Source organism: Amblyraja radiata, chromosome 6 (assembly GCF_010909765.2).
Source record: "Amblyraja radiata isolate CabotCenter1 chromosome 6, sAmbRad1.1.pri, whole genome shotgun sequence".
NCBI classification, from domain to species: Eukaryota; Metazoa; Chordata; class Chondrichthyes; order Rajiformes; family Rajidae; genus Amblyraja; species Amblyraja radiata.
Window position 1 is genome coordinate 32280037 of NC_045961.1, and position 27317 is coordinate 32307353.

Genomic DNA, 27317 nt, shown 5'->3' on the forward strand with positions numbered 1-27317 from the left:
TATCGAAGCTTTTTCCTTTCATAAGCCTCGTCCGCCGCCTCCTCCCATGGGACCATCAGCTCAATGATGAAAACACACTGACAGGAGTTAGACCAGAGAACGAGGTTGTTCGCAGGTTGGTAACTGCGATTTCAACTGGGAACGAAAGCCTCTGGCCAAGTTCAACACGCATTTCCCAGTCCCTGGCTGCGTTCAGTGGGCATGAGTTGAGGGGCGAGGGGTTAGTCCTCCGTTTCTCTCCTTCCCGGATGAAGGATGGTATTTGTGGGAATGTTATCTGGGCATTGATAGGCATGGCATTGGTGGTAACTCTCTTGCACTCGAGTTCAGCTGCCAAACACCTCAGCACCTGGTTGTGTCGCCAGGTGTATCTGCCTTGTGTTAGGCTGGTCTTACAACCGACCAGGATGTGCCTGCAGTCACAACAAAATCATTAAAAGGTTAGTTAACTTTAGAATTAACAACATTTTTTCATTTTCTTGAAGTTAGTACATAGTAGTTAGATTTTTACAAAATAATGTACATTTTGAAGTATATCTAATTGAGGTTTCTTGGGTGCAGCCTTATTTGATTACAGCTAACTTAATGCGGCATTCCAACATGGAAAGGTTCCCCACCCCTGGCCCAGTGTGTGGCTGTTATCACATGCAATAGTTGCTTGGAGCTGTAGGTGCGAGATGAATATCAGGAGGGGACAATTGGTGGATAATTTATGTCAAATTTATCTTACATATCTAGAAATTATCCCCATTTCCTCACTGTCTGTTCCATTACAATGTTATGCAGCACCACAAATGCTTAACATTTGACAAACCTTTTCCATTGGATTTCTGGGGATGAAAATGATAGAATTCATTCTTGTTATTTTGTTGATCTACAAAATCTTTAAGAACAATTTGATACTTTGGTTTTGAGGTTGCATATGGTAAAATATGGTATTGTATTTTTGATGTTATAACAAAGTATTTATTTTATATGTGAGCAATTCTGATGTAATAAAACCTTTTGTTCTGATTTCAGGAGTCCATGTTGCAGCTCATATGGTCAATGCCCTAAACTTCTCCCTGCATTACAGTGAAGAATTTCCAGCCCTCAATGTTGCTCGTTACCGGGATGAGGTCCGTATCATGTGTGTTCATGTGTGTGTTCATTATATTTTTCTATGCTGAAGGATCACTTTAGAGCCAACTATTGTGTTGATGTAGTCAAAAAGTGATGAACATTTGGATGAACATTACGGTCTCTGATTAATTCATTTCCCTTGTTGTTGGAGATATATTTAGCTGACGGTGCAAATAGCTACATTTGGAATATTTTGTTACTACGCTTTGTGTGTTGAAATTATTCCAATTAGAAAGACAATAATTGAAGAAACATAATCATGGTTGCTCCTTTAATAGGATTAGCAGTGAGTTATGGGCCTGTCCCACGTAAGCGACTTTTTCGGCGACTGCCGGCACCAGTCATAGGTCGTTGCAGGTCGCTGCAAATTTGGGTGACTACTCATGACCATACAGGCTTCATCCCACGACATGTTGCTGGGGTGTCGCCTGTATAGTTGTGAGTAGTCTCCACAGTCGCCCAAAGAGTTGTAGCGTCTTTCTGGTCACCGCTGGATTTTCAACATGTTGAACATTTTCGGCGACCTGCAACAACCTGTGACTGGTACCGGCAGTCGCCGAAAAAGTCGCGTAAGTGGGACAGGCCCATCAGACTGCATCCTATAATATTCCACTCCATTTTCCTGAGCAGGGGCTCCATATTAGGTATGGGTGTCTGATATCTTGAAGGACAATTTGGATGGTGCTGATGAAGTATAGACATTTCAAAGGGATTGATGGATCTTGACGAAAAACATTAGAATATTTTGGAGACCAAAATCTTATAACCTTTTAGGATTACACAGAGGATGAAGGTATTATTGTAATGTTCTGTCCCTCGGTGCAGTGACTGGGAAGGATTTTAGCTGTTGTCCCAAGGAATACTATACCCACAGGCCATCCTGACAAAAGTAGGTACTAGAATTTCCAGTTAGGGAGTAGGTTTTGCTTGTTGATTTATCTTTAATTTTCTGCAAAATTCAAATTAATTTTCTTAATTCTCAGTAAAGAAGATATTTTGATTTCAAAAAGTATGTTTGAGAGTGTCCTATTATTGTTTTGTTTGATCTTGCATTAATATCCAAATTTAATATGGATGAAGGATTAGTGAACTATCAGAAGACTAGGAGTTGGGCTCATTGAATCGTGCTCAAGTTGGCAAACTAGTGGGATGCTATTTAGATCAGTGAAGGGTCCACAATCTTTAGCAACAACCTAGATGGAAGGATTGAAGATAGACACAAAAAGCTGGAGTAACTCATAGAAACATAGAAAAGTAGGCCATTCGGTCCTTCAAGCCAGCACTGCCTTTCAATGTGATCATGGCTGATCATCTAAAATCAGTACCTCGTTCTTGCTTTTTCCCCATATCCCTTGTTTCCTTTAGCCCTAAAAGCTAAATCTAACTCTCTCTTAAATTCCGTGGGACAGGCAGCATCTCTGGAGAGAAGGAATGGGTGACGTTTCAGGTCGAGACCCTTCTTTGATTGAATATACATTATAGCCAAATTTGCTGATGACATAAAGAGCACATTGTGATGAGATCACAGAGAATGTTCGAAAGGACAGAGCTTAAGTTGGGTAGGCAAGAATTGTCACTTGGATATAGCAGGAGAGATGTGAGGTTATCTACATTGGCTGAAAACAAAAAAAAGCAGAATTTTGTTTTTAAAGCAGAGACACTATGGGATACTGCAATACTGGTGTTCTGCGTATCTTCATTCATGAATCACAGAAAGTTAGCATGGAGGTATAGCAAGCAATTGGGAAAGCAAAAAGAATGTTTGCCTCAATTGCAAAGGGGATGGAGTGTAATAGTGCAATGTCTTGCAACAGCTGTCAGTGTACACTGTCTTCACATTTAAGGGAAGTCTATACTTGTAGTGGAGGCAGTGTGGTTGATTTTTGGGACAAAGTGGTTGTCTAATGAGGCAGATTGGTGCCTATTCCCTTGGGGGCCAAGAAATAAATGGAGGTAATCTTATTGAAATATGTAAGATTATGACAAAGTAGATTCTGTGAGTTTTTTGTAAATAATCTTGAACTAAAGGGCATTGTTTCAGAAGAGTTAAGAGTGTTTAATTGTCATATTTACCAAAAACAGAACAAATACATTTTTTATTGCGACAGAATAACAAGTCTGTAGACTTGTAAGGGATCTGCAAGGTTTAATTAATTTAGGAGACGAGGAGGAAATTTATCTCTCAGTGTTTGTGATTTAAAATAAAATGTTATATCCTAATGAACTGCAGAGGCTAAATCATTGGCCATATTTCAGGTCCCAAGATAATATTTTGGTCAGTAGAGAAGTCAAGGGTTATGCTGAACATGCAGGGAAGTGTAGCTTCATGATCTACTTGAATGGCAGAACAGGCTAAGAGAACTGCTTTTGGTCCTATGTTTTATGTTTTTAAAAGTTAAACTATTGTCTAATGATAATGACAGATGCTCCTTTCAGTTTGTGTTATAGTAATTCTGATCGGCTGTACTATTAACAGACTCATTTAAGAATGAAACTGCAACAATACCATCTGTTTTATGTCTGCTTAGATATTTTGGGGGGAAAAAACAATGTTCTGCGATGTGTGGAAAAGTTAAACTTTTTATTACATGGGATTTTAACAGTGTTTTGGGGATTTAGTTGACAACTCCATATGTTTATATTTAGAGCAGCTGTGTTACACTGATCACCTGAGAGTCCAAGGCCTCAGCTGATGATTTGGGAATTGGATTTTGAAACGGTGCCCAATTCTCTCTCAGATATAACTTTATTTAAGACATCTTTGTGGATGTATTTACTGGGCTTGTAGGGATTGAATTAATAAGTTTTGAAGAAATGACGAATGCAAGTTGTTGCACTTACAGGCATAATCTTACACATGGCTGATGTACAAATTCATTGTCAGACTTGAACCTCTCATAGTATGTTTGTCCCAGGACAATATTTTTTCTGATTTGTTTTCAGCATCATTGCCACCAGCACAACACCCTTCATCCTGCCACATAGATATATCACATTTACACAACAACCACATAGATATAGCACATTTACACACATTTCCTTTGCGATTTTCTCACATAAATCCTGCACTTGCAGCATGAATAGCATGGATGAGCAGAAAAATCCCCATAACATACAACCCCTGAATATTTTCTTATATGAAGACTTTAAAGTACCTACAAATTAAAATGGTCATGAAAATGTTTCCTAAAGCTGAACACATTAATTGGACCCCAGAATCTCCCAAATCTCTCAGGAAATGTATCCCTCAGAAAAACAGAACTGAATCGCTGCCAGTTTCACTAAAAAGGATTTTTTTTCTCTCCTCATTTCTCATTGGAAATTGAGTTGACAATTAGGGACATTCAGGTATTTATTTTCATTAGAGTTACCTTGTTTTCCGCCCTTACTTTTTCTGCCTTTCACTTTGCAGCCTCACTTTTCATTGTGGTGCTGTGTTGCTGTAAGATTCCACAAGGGGTTGAGGGGACATCAATTTTATTTCTCTATTTTATTTTATTCATGTCTCAACATTTTCTTGTGGATGAGAAAGATTGTATAAATTTGACTTCCTTTCTGAACACTAATATTAAACTGAGAATATGCATCATATCACTGTACGCCCTTTGATGTGTCCCAACTCTCCTCTTTCACTTAATTTCAGGAGTATAACGATTACATTTTCTATGTTTTATTTATAAAAATTGAGATTTAGTTTTATGTTTACGTTTCTTTTTCAATGAAGATCAGAGTTTTAGTACAGGAATTCCAAACTCAGAGACCAAGGTACCGCCATAAATAAGCTGCCTGTTCAGGCTCTTTACAAGATTAGATTCAGACAAATAATCCAACAAGATATTGACCTTTAAGTAGAGAAATAAAACTCAATGATACTAGTAATCAGCAGACTATTTTATGCATCATTTTCTTTCCCCAGTGAAGTGCCTCTTTAATTTATTGTTGCCGGGATAATTTCCTGTCAGGAAGAAAATTACCAAAAGAAAATTTAGCAGCAATCCAAACAAAAAAAACAGCAGATGCTGCAAATCAGAAATGAAACAGAACTTACTGGACAGGTCTGGAATTAGGTCTGGACAGAGAAACAAGTTATATGTATCAGGCCAAATGCTATTGAAAGTTCATTGTCCTGTCATGTAAGCGCTTGTGTCGCTGTGGATTCTCTTAACTTGTCGAGTATTTCCAATAATTTTAATTTGTATTCAGCTCTACAATTATATCTCACAGTGTAGGCCAGAAAAATCTGAAGGAAATAAATCCAACTGATTTTCTCACCCATGGAATGAAACAAGTCTCCTCAAAGCAGCTGCCTAAAATGTCATGTTTGCATATCATTTTCAATGTCAGTGGCCTAAGGCATTAAGGATAGTGGTACCACTAAAGCTTCCTTTATTGAAGATAAGCAACACGCAATCTAATACCAATAGCTTTGCAACAACACATTACAAGTCATGCCACGTGGTATATTTACAATCATCGTCTACACTCTATTTCATTTCAAGTAATTTAATTTTCATCTGTTTTCTGGCAAAACTATGATGTGTTACTGTTTATTTTTAGCTTGTGTGGATCTTTTAATACCTATAAGTTCTATCAGAAAGGGTCGGAAAGAAAAAAAACAGAAGTAGCAAGATTCAAGTTAACATTTATTAATACGACTCTTTATTTTTCCAGGATCCCAGAAAGATTCTCTTCACAACACGTGCGTATTCTATTGTAAAATTATTAATAGAGATATGCATTACCAACCCCGCAGCTTGTACCAGGAGCCTGGTGTGAATTTCTGCCCTACCCTCTGCTGAGGAGATTATTGGAAAGATTACAGGATCTGTCAACACATGAAGCAGGTGCCACCATGCCGCAGCTATGCCATATACTTATTGTGCCAGCCAAACTCTAGATTTGAGGCCCAAATTGCAGTGCTGATAATCGCACACAAGAACTCCCAAGCAGTGTCTCCAAACTGAACTGCAGATGACTCTTTGTTGCTGGAGTGCCAGCAGAGGGCACGGGTTTGCACTAATTTCCTAACACAGAAGCACACAACTGAGCAAAAGTGCTTTTTAAAGTACAGTGAGGTATATACCTGTAAGTGTTCAGACAGGAGAACCTAGAGTACTATAATGCAGTCCATTGGGTAGTGTTATATAAAGTGGCAACTATATCAATTGGCTTTGTTTTCAGGTTGTTGCCTTTTAAAAAAATATTATCAAAGCATTCAAGATATTTTGATAATGTTAGGATTTGACAATTTGCACTTTCTGCCCCTCAAGGGCTTGTGCTTAAGATACTGCAAGATCAGTTAATTGAAGTATTTTTCTGATGCTGTAGCTCTGAGAGGATCACGTGTTGCAAGGCCCACAGACACAGACATGGACACTACAGTATTGGTCGCCAATAGTTATGACTGGAATGCTAGCTACTTTCAATGCTTATTTGTTTCGCAGAGATAAAAATGTTTTCAAGGTTTTAGCCTTTTAAGATCAAGCAAAAGTGATAGGTTGAGGAGGTTAATTTATTTATTTGGCATTTTGAATGATCTCTGTATATTTTCTGAATAGGGCTGTTTGAGGTGGTTTGTGTTTGTTTCCCATTCTTGCAGACAAAAGTGAAAAGCAAAGACATACAAATGGTGGTACTCTGAAATATAAACAGAAATACTGGAACCACTTCATATATCTTGGAGAGTGCAACAAAGTTAACATTTCATGTTGATGTCTTATCTTCAGGACTCTGAAATTACTCTGAAAATGGAGAAGGCTCATTGACTTGAAATATTAAACATGTTTCTCTCTCCAAGGACAGGAAAGATCCTAATGGGCCTGTCCCACTTGCGTGACTTTTTCAGCGACTGCCGGCACCCGTCATAGGTCGTTGCAGGTCACTGAAATTTTTCAACATGTTGAAAATCCAGCGGCGACCAGAAAGATGCCACGACTCTTTGGGCAACTGAGGAGACTATTCACGACCATACAGGCGACACCCCAGCGACATGTCGCGGGGTGAAGCTTGTATGGTCGTGAGTAGTCGCCCAAAGAGTCGTATCTTGTTGTGGTCGCCGCTGGATTTTCAACATGTTGAGAATTTTCAGCAACCTGCAACGACCTATGACAAGTGCTGGCAGTTGCCGAAAAAGTCGAGTAAGTGGGACAGGCCATATGGTAGACTTCTGATTTGGCAATATCATAAGAACACAAAATTCAAGAGTTGGAGTCGGCTTCATGGTCCTCAAGCTGGCTCCATTCCACAAGATCTGATTATTGACCTCATCTCCACTCTTCCGCACAGTCTGTGGATTTCTCTGTGTATCTGAAGCTTGAATAAACATAATAGTTCAGCAGCCATAGCTCTCTGGGAAAGAGAATTGTAAAGATTTATAATCCTGTATTATATGCTTGTATTTTTCAATAAGATCACTTCTCATTATTCAGCTCAGAAAAGTATAGGCCTAATCTAATTAATGATAATTAATTAATTTGATTGATAATTAAAGATAACCAGTAAGAATTAGTCCAGTGAATCTTCTTGCACCATCTCATGAGCAAATATTATTACTTAAATAAGGAGAACAAAGATGTTAGCATCACATAAAGCCTGGTTTAATCAATGCCTGTACAGTTGTTGAAATATATTTCCTATTTTTGCATTCAATCCGCTTTGCAATATTGGCCATTGCTTCATTTATTGAGGTTATTTCATTACATGGTTGTAAAATGAGATAATTTGAAATATTAATGTTGATAAAAGACTTGTCATTTAGTTCCAGGAATAACGGGCTTCTTCATGGTGTTGGTGCTTTTCTTAATGTGCACATCTTCATCATACTCTCTAAGGTAAGAACAAACTCTAGCAATGTTAAGTGAATTATTGCATAAGAATGGATGAATATTAAAATGTATTTTTTCGTGGGTTGAGTACTTTTACTGTGTAATGTTTTTTATGACTTACAGGTATTCAAACTATGACATATTTTGGTATACACACAACCTCTTCATAGTCTTCTACATTTTACTTCTGCTTCATGTGACTGGGTAAGTGACTTAAAGTAATTTTTTTCAATAATGTTATCAGCAAACCTATGCTGTAGCTTAATAAATTCGGCATCATTAAGAAACATGAATATTTAAGATTGTAAAGCTATTAATTGCTCTGTGTCTTTGTTATTGATTTGAGAAAGATGCATAAACAGCAAGAATTTCAACGATATAATCAGGTTCCTCGTTTATTCAGTGCAGTATTCTCCAATGGTGTGTTACAAGCTTGACAGCAGATGTGATCTCTGTGGCCAGTTCTTAAGAACATAGCATCAAAAAAGCAAAACTCTTCCATCCACAAAGGAATGTTGGTGGCAAATCACTTGTTGCACTAATGACTGGAGGGGAGTGAGAAATTCTTCCAAAGAGTTGGATGGGCTTTGACGGGTTGGTGAAGAACAGTGACTGGAAGTGGCATGATTTTTAGAAATGGAGTCCCTCCAGGGATACAACCAGACATACCTGACAGAAGATCGCCTGGCAGATTTTATTGAAGTATAATATTACAGAAGCATATTCTTTGAAATCTGAGGAAGTCTGCAAATGTAGGCAAACACCTTGTGCTTGTTGTATTGCTCCCCAGGGCAGAAGGAAGAATGTGTTCTCTTCTTGAGGAAGTTGTTTTGGTGACATCTGTAATACAGCACTGAGCTCAAACTGTATGATGGGCCAGAAATTTGCAGCTGCAGCCTGGAACAATCTTGAGGCTAGGGAGTTTACCTCCATAGGCATAGCTGTCTAAGTGCATATGTGCGATTAATTTTGAGTTTATGAAAGGTCACAGTCCTCAGTGAGGTTACCAGATCCAGTTTGATGTTCACTCCTTTAAAATAGAGTTTCAAGGAATACAAGGTTTTATTGGTCTGGATGTACAGTATTATATGAACTGTTTTCAGACCAGTGGGGTCGACAAACTTACTGGAGATTACCTTTGTAATGTTGAATTACAATTAGTGATATTCAGGAGGGTTTAATGCTGAGGGACAAAAATACGAGTGATTGAAAATCCCTCCAAGAAATGATAGGATGTATTTTCCACCAGACACAATTGCTTCACTGCAGGTGAACTGATTTTCAATAATGCAATTCTATTTTCAGAGTTGTATGAATGAACTTCTAGCCCAAAGTCTACTGTGCCATTTTGCTAACAGCAAGATCCATGAATAAAATCCAAAGGCCTTCTTGTGTTTGCGTATCCAGCTGATGCTGGGATGCTAAATGTTCTTTACTTAAAAATGCATCAACTGATGTAATATGTAATACATGAGTTAATGTAGACTTACAATGTGTTCTTTCAAAAATGCTGGTTCACAGCTACAGTTATCCTAATCATGCATTTCCAGTCTTAGCTATATCGATGACTTAGTAGTTGAGGACAATGGCAAATGAATGGTGTATTATTTGCAGTTGCAGCCATAGACATACTTCTTTTGTCCTTTGCATGACAACCTGTCGTTAAGGGTTCAACAGAATGTGAAAATCAAAGATTTGCAGATATTGGAAATTTGATATTAAAACAGAAACTGAAGGACAGATCTGGTAGCATCTGTGAATGGTCATTGACATGAACAATTAATTCAATTTTGTCTTTTCATAGATGCCTGGTGACCTGATGAATATTTTCATATTTCTGTTTTTTATCCATTTAGATGTAATGCCGCTAGAGGGCATTGGGGAGTTGAATGAACAGGCTAGAATTATTTTGTTTAGTCATTTTCAGTTCAAATAGCACTAAATGTATTAATACATTACAGGCAAGTAAATTGCTTTATTCTTACTATTTTACATATTTCCGGCTTCCACTCAAATGAATGTTCTAGCGTTTCTCTGAAAAAGTCTATCTTGGCACTGGACCAGGTTTACCAGTATAAGTGCTGAGAAATTCAAAAGCTTTGTGTTCCCTTGTTGGATCCATGCAGGGTCCAACGTTGGAATGCAGATGGGAGGGCATTGGCAGAGTTGGCTTGCAACTTTGGAATTTTCACATTTGCAATGTAATCCCAAACTTGCAGCGGAGAGGTGAATACTGAATTGTTATTCCCAAACTGCCGAACTTGTTCTGGTCCTTTGTTCTGTTGAACACTAAAACAATTTGACTTGTTGTCAATATGTTGTACAAGAGAGAATGCAAGTCACTTAGAAGGGAAATACTTGTCAGACAAACTGTTTCCACACTTGCAATGTGATCTGTCAAAGTGTTATAAATAGAAGAAATGTTAAATTCCTTGCATTGTTCATGCATGGGACAGTGCTACCCTGTTCACTTTGGTTGTGTTCAGAAGAATTTCAAATCTGTTGGAATCGCTCCTTCTCGTCCTCCATTGTTTCGAAATAAAATGTCTTCCCTCTGGAACTTCTTCCCTTAATGGTATTACCTGAAACATTAACACTGGAATGCATGACTATTATAAGGCAGAGGGGAAAAAAAGGTGTAAGTAGTGAATCTGGGCGTGGAAAGGTGCTCCCAGTGCAGGTAAACTTGCAAGATCCTCCTTTCAGACATATTGTGTTTGGTACTGTATCTAAAAAGGTTTACGGAAGGAATACCAAATGTATGACTTTTCAGTTGAGATTAATTTTACAAGTAGTGCAGTAAATACATTCAGAAATTCCCAAGAGACTGGATTTAGGATCGCTGAGGCTGAAGTGAAGCAGGGCTGGAGGAGATTAGCCATATTATGAAGCAGCGATGTGAAAACAAGGATAAGAATTTAAGCACTGAACTTTCATTTACTGTATCTAAGCATCAGAGTAGATCAGCAGACCAGCAGGGATGGGAACAAGATTCGGTGTGATGTGGGATGCAAATAAAGTGAACCCTCATTTAAACTGACCTCTTTATAATGGATTTTGGTTATAGGGGACAGACCTACCGACAGCACCCTGCTCCGCTCCTGGCTCTTGCTGCTTGCAGCACAGGCAGCCTGCGCTGCTCCTGGTTCTTGCCGGTTCCCCTGCCGCTTGCACCGCCAGCCATCCATGTCGCACCTAGCTCATGCCATTTCCCGTCCACCTTCTGCCACCACTGCCTGTGCATGCAGCTTCCTCGGCTGCTTCCAAGCCACGCCTGCCACCGCCGATACTAATCTTCACTCCGTCCTGCGGACCGTCACCATTGACTCCGGCGATCCTCGTCTCTCACATGGCTGCCAGTATGCCAGACCCATTAATTCACCTGGATACCAGGCTCAGTTCCGGACCGAGCATCTGAAGTAGGGTTTCAACCCGAAACATCACCTATCCATGTTCTCCAGACATTGCTGCCTGAGTTACTCCAGCACTGTGGCCTTTGTGTATTACCAGTAACTGCAGTTCTTTGTTTCTACAACTTATACAATAATATACCCGGATATAGAGGATTATCAACAATAACAGACACCATTCCACCCGATTGTCCTTTATGACGAGGGTTTACTGTAACAATGTTTTGGATGATTTCAGGTTTATGACCAAAAGCACTAAATTTATACTATAAGTACTGGGGGTGAGGAATGAACCTTAGAAAAATAGTCCTCTCATTTCTGAATTGAAAACTACACCAATGAATAAGTTTTGAAACAAGAATCATCTGCAGAGATATTCTTTGAATATGTAAATTGTGGGAGGCAAGAAAGCCATTTGAGGGTTATAATATACTCTTCCTAAGTGAATATGACATGGTTTTTAAAATATTCAATCACTTTGTTTCCTCTTCAGACACACTGTGGAGTTTGTTTAGAAGAACCTACAACACTGTTGTATATTAATGTAAAAAAGGAATGTCGTGCTGGGAATTTGTATTCTCACACATCTCTGATTAGAAACATCTGGAATAATAAGTTTTATAAAAGTAGTAATTTTCTTGGATGCATTGATGAATTGGATGCAGTGTTCATTCACTGTAGAGACGGACATATTTTACAATGTATTTGGTTGCACTATTGAGAAATTATTGTAAGGAGAAATAAGAATAGCTGGTATCTATTGATAATAATATTACTGTTTAGAAATACTTTTACCTTGCATAATTATGGCCCAAGTATGAAAACATGGAGATAACATGTATTTACTATAAATGATGCACAGCAGACTTAATACAGACATTTAACGCGGGCATTTTTCCCCAGCCCAATATGGACGACACAATGGTGCAGCTAGTAGAGCTGCTGCCTCAGAGTTCCAGAGATCTTGGTTCAATCTTGACCTCAGATGCTGCCTGTGTAGAGTTTGCACATGGGTTTCCACCGGGTGCTTCCCTTTTCTCCCATATTCCAAAGATGTGGGTTAATTGGACTCTATAAAATTGCCCCTAGTGTGTAGAGACTTTGATAACCTAAAATGGTTGGTGTGGACTTGTGTGTCGAAGGTCCTGATTCCATGACATATCTCTTAACAAAAGAATTACTGAAATAAACATGTTGATTGCATTTTGTAACAACAGTTACATAGATTTGTGTTGTTTGGGTAACAAATATGTTTTGTGTGATCAAATTTTATGGGAGAATAAAATAAAACTGGCAGTTCTGAAGGATTCAATATTGTTTCCAAAAGTAATGATGGTTAAACTGAGAAGATGTTAATAAAATAAGGGACCCGGCTGTGGTGGAACATGAAAACAAAACTATTTTGAAAGATTTGGGTAAAATGAGAAGTGCAACACATGTATGGAAAAAAATGATTTTTGTATTCTATTCTTCCAGAGGAATGATGAAATATCAGACTAATTTGAATGAACACATCCCTGGCTGCATTAATCCAAATAAAACAATAATTGATGATTTCCCTGTATCTGAGTATCCACCAGAAAGTCAAGTTGAGCCGGAGCTGGAGCCTGGATTGGAAACCAACTTCAGGAGGATCTGCACTGCAGCCCCAAAATTTGAGCCCAATTTACAAATGGTATGTAAGCTTTGGATGTTCAGATTGGCACATCTGTAACCTAGCTTTGCCTTGTTACAAGGAATGTACGACAATGAAAAGGCCATGAAGCCTATTCATTTCATGTTCATCACCTTCGATCTTCTCTAACTTTATAGTATAAATCGCTATTACCTCACATTCCACTGGGGTAATTTTAATCCAACTCAGACAAAAATTGACAAAACAAAATCAATGGAATGACTCAAATTTGTGGAAAGTAAAATGATGAGCTGGTATGCTTGTCTTGTGGCTTTAACAAAATTAGGTAACAGTGTTTGATAGAATGAAAATTCATTTGGGTTTGTTGTGACCGCCCTGGTCATTAACAATTTAAAGGTTTCTCAGTAAATAAATCGAATAGCTTTCTTACACTTTCCAACTCATTGTGCTACAAACTTGCTCTACCTCTGTAAAAAGACCTGGTCACCGAAGATATTTTTTTAAAAAACAAGCATTTAGGGATTAAGTCATCATGTAGGTGTATAAAATGTGGAGCTTGGAACAGCTTTTCATTCCAAGCCATCCATATTTATGTTTACCCCTTGCAAAGGGGTAAACATATCAAAATATCATAAACAAATCTCTGCTTGTTCGTGCCCCACCGAACTCATCTCCACATACCTTGACTCCATACTATCCCCCTTGGTCAAATCCCTTCCCACCTATGTTCTAGACACCTCAGACACTCTCCGCCGCCTCCGCGCATTCCACTCTCTGGGCCCTCACCCCCTCATCTTCACCATGGATGTCCAGTCACTCTACACCTCCATCCCCCACCAGGGTGGACTCAAAGCCCTCCGGTTCTTCCTCGACCAGAGGAGCAACCTATACCCAGCCACTGACACCCTCCTCTGCCTAGCGGAGTTGGTCCTCACCCTCAACAACTTTACGTTTGACTCCTCTCATTTCCTCCAAACACAAGGCGTAGCTATGGGCACACGCATGGGCCCCAGCTACGCCTGCCTCTTTGTCGGGTACGTTGAACAATCCTTGTTCAATACGTACCAGGGCCCCATCCCCGACCTCTACCTCCGTTACATTGACGACTGCTTTGGGGCCACCTCCTGCACCCACACACAACTGACTGACTTCATCCACTTCACCACCAACTTCCATCCGGCACTCCAATACACCTGGACCATTTCCGACACTTCCCTACCATTCCTTGACCTCACCATCTCCATCGCAGGGGACAGACTTCTGACCGACATACACTACAAACCAACTGACTCACATGGCTATCTGGACTACACGTCTTCCCACCCTGTCCCCTGTAAAGACTCCATCCCCTACTCCCAATTCCTCCGCCTACGCCGCATCTGTTCCCAGGATGAGACGTTCCACACCAGGGCATCGGAAATGTCCTCGTTCTTCAGGGAACGGGGATTCCCCTCCGCCACCATAGATGAGGCTCGCACCAGGGTCTCATCCATACCCCGCAACACTGCTCTCTCTCCCCATCCCCACACTCGCAACAAGGGCAGAGTCCCCCTAGTCCTCACCTTTCACCCCACCAGCCGGCAAATACAACAAATAATCCTCTGCCATTTCCGCCACCTCCAACGTGATCCCACCACTCGCCACATCTTCCCATCTCCCCCTATGTCTGCCTTCCGCAAAGACCGCTCCCTCCGCAACTCCCTTGTCAATTCTTCCCTTCCCTCCTGTACCACCCCCTCCCCGGGCACTTTCCGTTGCAACCGCAAGAAATGCAACACCTGTCCCTTCACCTCCCCCCTCGACTCCATTCAAGGACCCAAGCAATCGTTCCAGGTGCGACAAAGGTTCACCTGTATCTCCTCCAACCTCACCTACTGCATCCGCTGCTCTAGATGTCAGCTGATTTACATCGGGGAGACTAAGCGGAGGTTGGGCGATCGTTTCGCCGAACACCTCCGCTCAGTCCGCAATAACCTACCTGAACTCTCGGTGGCTCAGCACTTCAACTCCCCCTCCCATTCCCAATCCGACCTCTCTGTCCTGGGTCTCCTCCATTGCCAGAGTGAGCAACACCGGAAATTGGAGGAACAGCACCTCATATTCCGCCTGGTTTGCTTGCGTCCGGATGGCATGAACGTTGAATTCTCCCAATTTTGCTAGCCCTTGCTGTCTCCTCCCCTTCCTTAACCCTCGAGCTGTCTCCTCCCATCCCCCCGCCCTCGGGCTCCTCCTCCTCCCTTTTTCCTTCCTTCTCCCCCCCACCCCCCATCAGTCTGAAGAAGGGTTTCGGCCCGAAACGTCGCCTATTTCCTTCGCTCCATAGATGCTGCTGCACCCGCTGAGTTTCTCCAGCAATTTTGTGTACCAGTTATAATCATATGTCTGGATGTTTGTTCGCTCTTCACTCTAATCTTGAATGTTGACATAGTTTCTGCTTCATTTATGAAGTAAAAGTACTACATTGTATTTCCTTCTAATTCATTTGGAAGAGATGTGTGCATATCCCATCTGGCTAGAAACTATTATATATTACAAGGACTATTTCTGGTGCTCTATGTAAGAACTTCTTTAATTGCCTCCAGTTATCAAGTTTTCACAAACCATAGATTCCAGGCATTCATCCTTTTCGAGAAGAAATTCATATGCATCCCAATTATAAATGACTGCCCTCCATTTACATTTATTAAATAGTACAAATGAGTGTCAATGTAAAATGGTGATGTTTAAGAGCATGCAAATTTTGTGTATACTAGGATCATGCACACATAACATAACAGAAATTGATATATTGATTACCAATTCTTTCTTGATCATACTTTGCCATATTTCTTGAAGCAAAGGTCCTCTTTTCCTGTGGAGACAAAAAGATGTTTGACATTTTAGGTTGAGACCCTGGATCGGGACAGAAAGTGTAGAGATGAAACAACCAGGATAGAGATGAGGGGGAGGGATGAGTGGAATTGGTAGGTGATGTGCGAAACTAGATAAAGTATGGAATGATGGGCAGATTGAACCAGATAGGGGACAGGGAGGGAGAGATTTGAGGCAGAGGTTGATGGATGATAAGTGATAACGATCAGGGAAAAAATGTAAACCAGATTGTGGTGGGGAGGTGGTAGATAGAGACAGGCTGGAAGGTGGTATAGAACAGGATAAGGGAGGCATATGGACAGATGTAATCAGATTGGAGAGGGGATAAAACAGGTAGACCAAGGTATTTAGGTGTGTGTAAATGGCAGATAGAAACATAGAAAATAGGTGCAGGAGTAGGCCATTCGGTCCTTCGAGCCTGCACCACCATTCAATATGATCATGGCTGATCATCCAACTCAGTATCCTGTACCTGCCTTCTCTCCATATCCCCTGATCCCTTTAGCCACAAGGGCCACATCTAACTCCCTCTTAAATATAGCCAATGAACTGGCCTCAACTACCTTCTGTGGCAGAGAATTCCAGAGATTCCAGATGGAACCAAACGTAAGAGGTTAATGAATATAGGTGGCATGGAGGGGTGGAATGGAGAGGGGAACAAAGGGAGAGAGAACATGGGTACATCAGTAGGACTGGAAAAGAAGCACAGAGGATGAGTGTTACCTGACATAGATTCCAGCATCTGTAATCTCTTGTGTCTCATTCTCTTTTACTTGAACTTGAAATGCTGATTACTTTCAATTTCAGTCATAAGACTATAGCTTGCAGAATCTTATGTTTTTGATTATTGAATTCTTTCCTGTTGAGAACAGAATATCATTCTGAATGATTCTAACATTCATTGTCCTTGTTTGCAACTTGTAATTACATACAATAACTGTTCCAATAATTGTCAGCACACTTTTCCCAACATTGCTTTTGACACTTCTGTTATTATATCATTAACCACACATGATAATTCTCACAGTTTGTAATACCTTTGGTATAATTTATCAGCAAATTTTCTCTGGAACAATAGAACTACACAATTGATTTGCAATTCTGATTGAAATTTAAATGTTACAGTGGAATGGGAAATAAATATGTTAGCTTTTCTACCTAGTCAAATCAAATCAAATCAACCTTTATTGTCATCTTGCAAAGCAACAGTTGTACAGTGCAAAATGAGAAGACGTTTCACAGGGAATACCGGAGCATCGCACATGAAACTTAAAACATTTCACACATAATGAAATGTGAAAGTGATAATGATTGTAATCAGTGCCCTATATACCTTATAACATAGATATTTAACACACTAAGTGTCAGATTGTAATATTCTTATATATAGTCTGTAAATTTGCAGTAACCGTAGTTTAAAAATTCCCAGCATTAAACCTCGGCCAAAGGAAATTCCATATGACCCTCTTCTTCCAACTTGCCTTGAGCCCTAGTATGAACCAGATATTTTGTTTGTTACTGGGTTCTCACAAACTGAAACTTTTGCTGGATTTTGATACTCTCTGGATTGCTGGTAGCGGAGACCATTCATGGTTGCCTATCCTCAGAGATACTGAACTCCCAGCAACACAATGAGGTTTTGAATTGGTTGGGACCCTTGGAGGTCAGAAGGTCAGATATTTCCCATTCACCCATCTTCAGTCCTGAAACATAGGTTGATTCTTTTCTATAGATTATAGCTGCAACTCTCCAAGCAAATTGAGCTTTTTGTACTTTATTTCAAGTGGCAAATATCTACGCAACATTGCTTGGATGCTGACTTTTTCTTGACCAAGACTTCTGCCACTAATTGTTGATCTCATACGTTTATTCATTAACCAGTGTTTCTTTAAAAAAAAAACATCTGTGAGAGTGAGTGGAGGACATAAAAAGCTGGAAGAGAAGAAGGAGAAGGGGAAAAGCATTCAACAGGAAATCAAATCACTTCTTAGTACCAGGGGAGCAATTCCCATTGCAGATGAATTGTTCAGGATGAACAATGAAAGAGCTACATATTTTTATGAGGCTATCCTCACTACAGGCCATTTTTACAGACATTGAAAATAAGATTTTGGCTTAAATTAAAAAATACGCAAGAATCACTCGATATGGTAACCATACACTCATAGTATTGTTATTAATGACATCAAAGCACACAAGACTGATGAGAGAGAACAATTATTACAGGTGGAGATTGAGGAGAAGGTGCGATGCAGGGCTATCTGACCCTTTGCATCTATCGGAAATCTTCCTGTCCTACATCTCTTTTAGCAAGACATCTCAGACAGATAATGAAACATTTGGAACCTGGATTTCTCATATTATAGATATTTACTTCTTGAACAAAAGAACACATCTGCTTCAGCCACAATGCATTTGTCCTGCAAGAAATGCTGTGATACCTACAAACAACATTGTCATCTGCTGATGCATTCAGTGGGTTAATATTGGCTCGATGTATAAATCATTCTTGTGTGATTGTTCCCGATGTTGGGGAAGTCCAGAACAAGGGATCACAGTGTAAGGATAAGGGGGAAATCTTTTAGGACCGAGATGAGAAAAACATTTTTCACTCAGAGAGTGGTAAATCTCTGGAATTCTCTGCCACAGAAGGTAGTTGAGGCAGAGAATTGGCTATATTTAAGAGGGAGTTAGATGTGGCCCTTGTGGCTAAAGGGATCAGGGGGTATGGAGAGAATGCAGGTACAGGATACTGAGTTGGATGATCAGCCATGATCATATTGAATGGAAGTGCAGGCTCGAGGGCCGAATGGCCTACTCCTGCACCTATTTTCTATGTTTCTGCTCTTACCAGAGTATATTTTTCAAAGGAACTTCTTTAATAAGTCTCCTATTTGAATGTTTTATAAATGTTTTAAAATACTATTGGCTTTACTGATTGCCATATTGAATTTGTACGACATGTTGAGTGTCGTCTATTAAGATGTATCGATCTCCATATATTTGTATTACCGCATGATATTTCAGCCCATTTGGTCAGCTGACGAGAACAATCCCATTTGTCACAAATTCTCCCAGTGACCTATTCTCCACTTATTGCCATCAACTTCCCTGATATTCCACCACTCATCTTCACATGGGGTGGGGGAAGGGAGGGGTGTGTGGAAGAGGAGAGCAATTTGCAATTATGCAACAAACCTGCAAGTCATTTGGTTGTGGGAAGAAACTGGAGTAAACTGGAAACTCTGGTTGTAGGGAAAAATCCATATAGGCAGCACTGAAGGTCAGGGTCGAACATGGGTACTGCATCTGTGAGGCAGCTATTCCACACGTTATGTAATGTATCTTATAGAAACATATAAAAATCTTAAGGGATTTGACTGGCTAGATGCAGAAAAAATTGTCCCAATGTTGGGAGTGTCCAGAGCCAGGGATCATATTGTAAGAATAAGGGGTAGGCAATTTATGACTGAGATGAGGAATAACTTTTTCACCCGAGAGTTGTGAATCTATGGAATTATCTGCCACAGAAGGCAGGTGAGGCCAATTCACTGGATGGTTTCAAGAGAAGGTTAGATATAACTCCTGGGGCTAAAGGAATCAAGGGATATGGGGAGAAAGCAGGAACGGGGTACTGTTTGATTAACCATGATCATATTGAATGGCGGTGTTGGCTTGAAGGGCTGAATGGCCTACCCCTGCACCTATTTTCTATGTTTCTATGTAATGTGCCATTCAAAATTTCCACAGTAACATTTGCATCCGTAGAGAATATGTTTTATTTTTCTTTCACTGTGCTTTACTCTCCATAATAAAATTCAACCAAGTTATCTGAGCCCACAACAGTATTGTAAACTTTGAATCAAATGCATTAATGCTCAATGTTACAGCTTCAATAGAGGTCATCTCAAAGTCTTGCTAAAATTGGCTAAGAATAAGCAAACCATAAATCTAACATTGTTAACAATATTGATAAAGCCCTAAAAAATAAAATAAGTAGGCATATTTATTATTGTGACTGTCATCCAAGAAGACATCTTTATTTTTTTGCCAAAAGCAATTATTTTAATAACAACTTATTGTGGTTTGACATTTCACTTAAATTATGTATAATCTTCAAAATTGCTAGATTTTGTCCAGAGGTCATTGATGTTTGTGTGAAACTATACTGTTGGGATGTAGATTTTGCTGTCCATATTAGTAGTTGAAAATAACACTGAAATGATTGGGAGAACTAATCTCCACATCTGGTTTAACTGTTCAATGTAATTAAACTAAATCTATTTAGGATAGGATGTTGTCATTTCTAATCCAAATCTTTCCTTTACTTTTAAGACGTGGCTTTGGGTGTCTGGCCCTCTCTGTCTCTATTGTGCAGAAAGGCTGTATCGATATATTCGGAGCAACAAACCAGTTACCATTGTCACGGTGAATTCTCATCCTTCTGATGTGATAGAGATACGGATGGTAAAAGACAACTTCAGAGCAAGGCCAGGTCAGGTAAGTTCAAATCACTAATTACAAAATTACAAATATAGCTATTATTATACAGACTTGTGAGAAAATAGGGTTGGTGTGGTCACTATAAAAGGTTATCTGCAAGAAAACATTGCATCCTATTTAATTGTTCCGGAGGCCACTTTGAATATCAACTTTTCTCCCTTAAGAATTTAATCGACATCATGCTATTTTTTAAATAATCGAAAGATATATTGTTCGTGACGAGCCATGAGGTTTAAATTAACACCACGTTCAAATAAATTCCCACAGGAAGGAAACTAAATGCTCATTTAATCCCTAAAATATTCACTGCAGAATTATTTTAAAGACCTGACCGCATGGATTAGAAATTCTACAGAGCTGGAAGGGGTGTGTTAAAACAAGGTTGAGTAGGAGGTACACAAAATTGCTGGGGAAACTCAGCGGGTGCAGCAGCATCTGTGGAGCGAAGGAAATAGGCGACGTTTCGGGCCGAAACCCTTCTTCAGTAGGAGGTACCTTGCATGGAGTCTTACAGAAAATTGGCACTCAAATTTAACTATACACATCAAGCAAATAATTGTGTGCAACAAAGCAGATCTTAGACACTGTGCAAAGAAAGACCCTGTTAATTCTGTGATGCCATAAATAACAGTCAAGTCAAGTCATCGCTTTTATTTCTATAGCACATTTAAAAAACAACTCTCGTTGGCCAAAGTGCTTTACATTGGTGGAGGTACTAATGGTTATACAACAGTGGTTCATAGATTAAATACAAACATCACTACATACATATAGCCCTCGCTCAGAGGACTTCAAGAAAGGCTTGAGAGTAGAGATGAGTTTTAAGTCTCGACTTAAAGGAGTCGATGGAGGGGGCAGTTCTGATGGGAAGAGGGGTGCTGTTCCACAGTCTAGGAGCTGCAACCGCAAAGGCGCCGTCGCCCCTGAGCTTATGCCTAGACTGCGGGATGTTCAGTAACCCCAAGTCGGCCGATCTGAGGGAACTGGAGGTGGTGTGGTGGGTAAGCAGACTTTTGATGTAGGTGGGGGCAAGCCCGTTAAGGGCTTTGTAAACATAAAGTAGGATCTTGAAATTTATTCGGAACCGCACAGGGAGCCAGTGGAGAGAGGCCAGAATCGGGGTGATGTGGTCCCTTTTTCGGGTGCCAGTTGGGAGTCTCGCTGCAGCATTTTGGACCAGTTGCAGGCGGGACAGGGAAGATTGGCTGATGCCAGTGTAGAGGGAGTTGCAGTAATCTATGCGGGAGGAGATAAATGTGTGGATGATCTTATCGAAGTCATCAAACTGGAGGAATTGTTTTATTTTAGCTATTGTCCGAAGCTGAAAGAAGCTAGCTTTTACCACGGCATTGACTTGTTTGTCAAATTTCAATGCTGTCAAATATCATGCCAAGGTTTTTGACGTGAGGTTTGAGTAATGGGGTAAGGCTTCCAAGGCTGCCTGCTATTATTTTAATTGAGTCCGAGGGGTTGAGAAGGATGACCTCAGACTTTTGTTTAGTTGGAGGAAGTTCTGGGCCATCCAACACTTTATATCCTTGAGGCAGCGATAAGGTTAAGCAGATTTGATTGTTTTTTGGGCTTCAGGGGGAGATAGAATTGTGTATCGTCTGCGTAGCAATGGAAGGAAATGCCGTGCCTTTGAATGACTTGGCCTAAGGGGAGCTATACAGGGAGAAGAGAATGGGGCCAAGGATGGAACCTTGTGGAACCCCACAGCTGGGGAGAAGAAAGAGTTGCCTATGTTAGTAGAGAAACTCCTACCTTTGAGGTAGGAGATGAACCAGTTCAGGGCAGTGCCATCAATACCAACCCCGTACCGGAAACGGTCAATTAGGATGGTGTGGTCGACAGTATCAAATGCTGCGCTGAGGTCGAGAAGGAGCAGGATTGCACAGTCGCCGGAGTCAATGGTGAGCAGTAGGTCATTATGTACCTTCAACAAGGCAGGCAAGGCTGAAACCGGATTGGAAAGTTTCCAAGATAGGTAAGGCATAAGTTGAAATTACCTTTTCAAGGGCTTTTGAAAGGAAAGGCAGTTTAGGAATGGGTCTGTAGTTGCTTGGCAAGGTGGGGTCGAGGTTAGGTTTTTTCAGGAGTGGTTGGACCACCGCATGCTTGAAGCAGGTAGGAACAGTGCCAGTCGCCAGAGAACTGTTGAAGATGGCGAGGATGCTGGGACCGGCTATTGTAATGACATCCTTTAGAAGGGCAGAGGGGACAGTGTGGTAGGTTTCATGGTGGGTAGTAACGGGTTGGAAACAATCTAATTTTGAATTACAGACCAATGAGACAGCCAGGTCTGTCAGAGGACATCAGATAGAATGTGGTGGAAATAAAATGGGCAGGAGAGGATCTGCCCTGGTATTTCAGATCTGGAGTGTTGGAGACATCAGAAATCTGAGCATAGGTGGTTTGTGGTGGAGTGGTTTGGAATGCAAGTATGGAAGAGAGCTAGCTCAACACATGTTTTGAGATTAGATTTGGGGGGGGGGGGGGGGGGTGGTTATCATGGGGCAGGGAGTTATACTGGCTGAATGTGAAATGGGAGTTCTAAGGACATCAGCAGCAAGTGATGAGTTGGGAGTTAACACTATGAAAACCTACATGCAAGTTAATGGAAGCCTTGAACTCCACAAGAAAAGGTGCCATTAAACTCCACAAGAAAAGGTGCCATTAAATTTACCTCAAAGTTTACTTTATCTCTCCAGACAAAAGCCAACTTTGTCATGAATGCCCCATGTAGTTTGTATTCCCTGTGGAAAATAACTTTTGAAAAGTGCAACAGATACTTGCATTGCTTGCCACTTGAGATTACTGCATGTTCCTGATGGCCTCCATTCACATGTATATTATGCACAGGGAGGTTGGAGATCAAATTTACAGAAATGCATGTTTGACTGAGATTGCTGATATTTTAAGAGAAAATGTACTTGCATAAAGTAATATAAAGATGTGGAATGGAATATAATTTCTACACGTGCCTGTACCATTGGCTGTATTTATAAAATGCATTATTTGTAAGGCATAGAAAATCAAGATCAGTAATTAGCTTTCAAATCATGGTGTAGAGGAACGTTTCTTCTTTTAATTCTGTGAGAACCTGTTGATTGCAGTCAGTGACAAGCGTTTTCACTTAACATATGCACAGCAGAAGGATTTTTCAGAAACTATTTAACGAAGTCTGAAGTGACCTCAGGTTACATGAACCTTTCCTATTGAGGGCATTTACATGAATCAGAGCAGTTCCTTTTCTGGCCTCTTATTAATAGCTGCATGAGATTCCTAAAACTCGGCTGAAATTTTTCTTCTAATCATTAGACCTTGAAGAAGGAAGCAAGGATTGGAAAGATATTGGGAAGGATCAAACCGATTTTGAAGGACTAAACTTAGGTTTTGTGATAACATGAGATATGTGAGGACAGACCATTTTCTCACAAGGGGAGAAGAAATTGAAATGACAAATACAGAATTCTGACGCATAGCATTGCCAATTTTCTAGGTAGTAATTTGTTTCGCAAATAAAGGCAAGGGTGGAAGGTGTGCGGGATCCAAGCGATAAGTTAAGATATATAAGAACGCAATAAAATAAAAAATGATTTCATGAGGAAATGGGAAAAAGAATATGAGAATTGGACAGCCTTAAGTAACAAAAATATATGAGCATCATGGAGGAGAGAGAAATATACATCTTGAATGATAAAGAAAGAAACAGTAAGATATTTAAAAGTACCTTTAATACAGCTAAACCCTTCAAGGGAGTTCATAATTGTGTTATTAAAATGTAATCCGGTCACAAGGGTAATGTTGGGACAATAGCCAACATTTTGTTCAAAAATGCAGGTTAAATGAAAAGGAGAAGCAATTATGAAAGTACTGGTGCCCGATCACATGAAGAATGGTCAAAAAGCCAAATCTGAAGAGCTGCAGAGATCTTATCAGACTGTAAGGTTGGATTAATTTGCAGAGACAGGGATGGATGATAGCAGGAAGTAATTTGGAAATAAGTGTAAAAGTTTTAAATTAGGAGTTGCCAACCTGGCAGCCAAAGAAAGCCCAAGAGATTACACTTATGCATGTCTGCAGGTCTCTGGATGACATTGGGGTTATAGAGCAAAAGAGAGAACAGGCCAGCCAGGAATGCATTGGAATGCTCATGTAAAGAGGTAAGAAAGGCATTGATGAGGGTTTCAGCAAGAGATGAGCTGATGCAATGACAAAGTTGGGTCATGTTGTCAATGTATACATGCGTGACCTTAATGATGAACGTTTGTGTAATCCTTAGATAATTTGGGGGTCAGCACAGACAGGGAGACATTTATTTAGTGAATATGAGAATGATGGATTGTCATGGAATATAAAACTGATTTAAAGACATAATCAGAAGCGATTAACTCACAAGGATCCTTGATTCACAATTTGCAACAGGTTAAAATATCAGATCACTATCCCATCTGAAATATTGATTCTCCGATTTCTAAGGCAAGGACAATCAATGCAAAGGCTTGAAGTGATTAAAAAAATACTGTTATAAGCAGAGCATCACATCACCCAGGTTACTCTACAAAAAATAAATAAGATTATGAATGGAGAGATCAATTGAATCCAGAATCAGTGAGATGTAATCTGTGAACAAGATTATGAATGGAGAGATCAATTGAATCCAGAATCAGTGAGATGTAATCTGTGATGTATTGTAACTTTTCAATAAGAAATGTAGCAGTTAATTTTGCTTTTCTTTACTAAAAGGGATTAATTATGTTGCAGAGAAGTCAATAGAAAGTGTCAACACTGGGCTTGATGCATTTTTCTGAGATAATTGTATTAAGAGTTAAGGATTAACTAATTCCTTTTTCTCTTCCAATTTCATTTAGTACATTGTTCTGCATTGTCCAAGTGTGTCAGTATTTGAGAGCCATCCATTCACACTCACAACGGTAAGTTCAAGCATTCCTGCTGCTTTTCAAAGTGTGGCTTTGAAGAAAATACCTTGCCTTTGAAATGTTAAAAATGTACTTTATTCAGATTGACCAAATCAGTTTACAGTAATTTACAATATCTTGCTGGAAAGAATTTGACAGCAATTTGAACACAATTCCAAATTAAATTAACATTTTCTTCCTTAAATTGAAATCAGTTCAAAGAATGCTTTAAGTGGATTAATGGTGTTGCAAAATTAAAATATTTTTGGAGTGTCTGGCTGAAGAAACATGGAACTGCTGATGTTGGTTTACAAAAGAAAGACACACAGTGTTTGAGTAATTCAGATGGTCAGGCAGCATTTCTGAAGCACATGGATGGGTGGTGTTTAGGGGTTGGGACCCTTCTTCAGACTCTTGTGGGGGGGGGGGGGGGGGTGTTGAGGAGGAAGTAAGCTGGAAGAGAGGAGGGACCACACAAAGCCTAGCAGGTAGTAGGTGGATACAGGTGAGAGGGTATTTGATAGGCAGATGGTTGGACAAAGGCAAGTCATGCCTTTTTGAGCATACATTTCTGATAAAGAATCATTTACCTAGTATGTTAACTCTCAATCATTCACAAATGTGGCATGACTGGTTGAGTTTTACTACCATTCTTTATTTTTATGTTAAATGCCTAACTGATGTCAACAAGCAGGTAATACTCTACATCTGAGTTAGAAGGCCATAGGTTTAAGTTCCACTGCAGAAATTTGAGCATATAATCCTATGCTGAAAATACAGAGCAGTAATTAAGCGATCACTTCTAACTTGAATGAAATGCTGAACTATCGATCTAAAAGATTCTATGGAACTACTTCTTAAAAAAAAAACAGACAAGTTATGGTCGGTAACATAATGCATATATTTTCCATCAAGCAATTTTGCAAATCAGCAGATTATCTGGTGGCTATATTGTTACTGTTTGTGGGAGCTTGCTTTTCTTGACATGACTGTCATATCAACAGTAATATGTCCACTTCAAAGTACTTTATTGACTGTGAAGTTCTCAGATGATCAAAAGTATTAGAAACTCAAGATTTATTTTATTTGTGGTGATTGGAAGTATTATTTTCATGTTTTTGATCCAGGGTATATAGAATTGAAGCTCTTTCTTGGGTAATACTGCATAAAATGGTTGATTAGTTGTAGGATATATTGTCACGTGTACAATGAAAAGGTACAATGAAAAGCTTTGTTTTGCGTGCAATCATGACATGTATTTATGTATAGTATATCTGATCTGATTGATCAGATATACTAAATATAATGTGACAGCGCCCCTTTCCTTGGGTGCCATTTGATGCCTATCACTGGCTGACAGGTCATTACCCAGCATCATTAGAGGGAGAGGGAGAGACTGAGACATCCCTGCTAGCTGTGTTCCTATGTCGCAGGTTTAAGGAAGACTGTGCCTCTGAGAAAGACCTGAGACCACCATTGCACCATGTGGTCAAGTCTGGGTTTTTATAGTTTAGTTTGGTTAGAGATACAGTGGCGGAAACAGGCCCTTCGGCCCACCAAGTCCACACCGACCAGCGATCCCCGCACATTAACACTATCCTACACACTAGGACCAATTTACACATACACCAAGCTAATTTTAACCTACATACCTGTACGTCTTGGGAGTGTGGGAGGAAATTGAAGATCTTGGGAAAAACCTATGCGGTCACGGAGGGAACGTATAAACTGTACAGACAGCACCTGTAGGCAGGATCGAACCCGGGTCTCAGGCGCTGGAAGCACTGTAAGGCAGCAACTCTACCGCTGTGCCACCGTGGGCTGCGGGGAAGAAGCCCTAGATAGCCAGCGCCTCTACTGAGGCTCAGACTGAGTGGCCAGGGCAAGCCTGAGACGACAATGACTCTTTTTACCCACTGATAGCAAGAGACTGCGTCCACACACAGAGGCAAAGACTGAGCTGTCAGGATAAACCAGAAACCGCCAGCATTACTTCTTCAAACCCAAAGCTGAGCGGCCAGCATAAACC

At 40.1% G+C, this 27317-nt stretch overlaps 1 protein-coding gene across 3 annotated transcripts in view; it reads left to right on the top strand.

Annotated features, from left to right (window-relative positions):
• nox4 (NADPH oxidase 4) overlaps positions 1-27317 on the top strand; it is a 125185-nt gene that overhangs the window by 38747 nt on the left and 59121 nt on the right. For all 3 annotated transcript variants that reach the window (XM_033022454.1, XM_033022452.1, XM_033022453.1), the window contains exons 5-11: positions 1021-1118; positions 5794-5821; positions 7880-7952; positions 8070-8150; positions 12833-13031; positions 20199-20363; positions 25241-25303. In XM_033022454.1, the coding sequence (XP_032878345.1) occupies positions 1021-1118; positions 5794-5821; positions 7880-7952; positions 8070-8150; positions 12833-13031; positions 20199-20363; positions 25241-25303 (707 nt within the window). The remainder of the gene's footprint in view (positions 1-1020; positions 1119-5793; positions 5822-7879; positions 7953-8069; positions 8151-12832; positions 13032-20198; positions 20364-25240; positions 25304-27317) is intronic.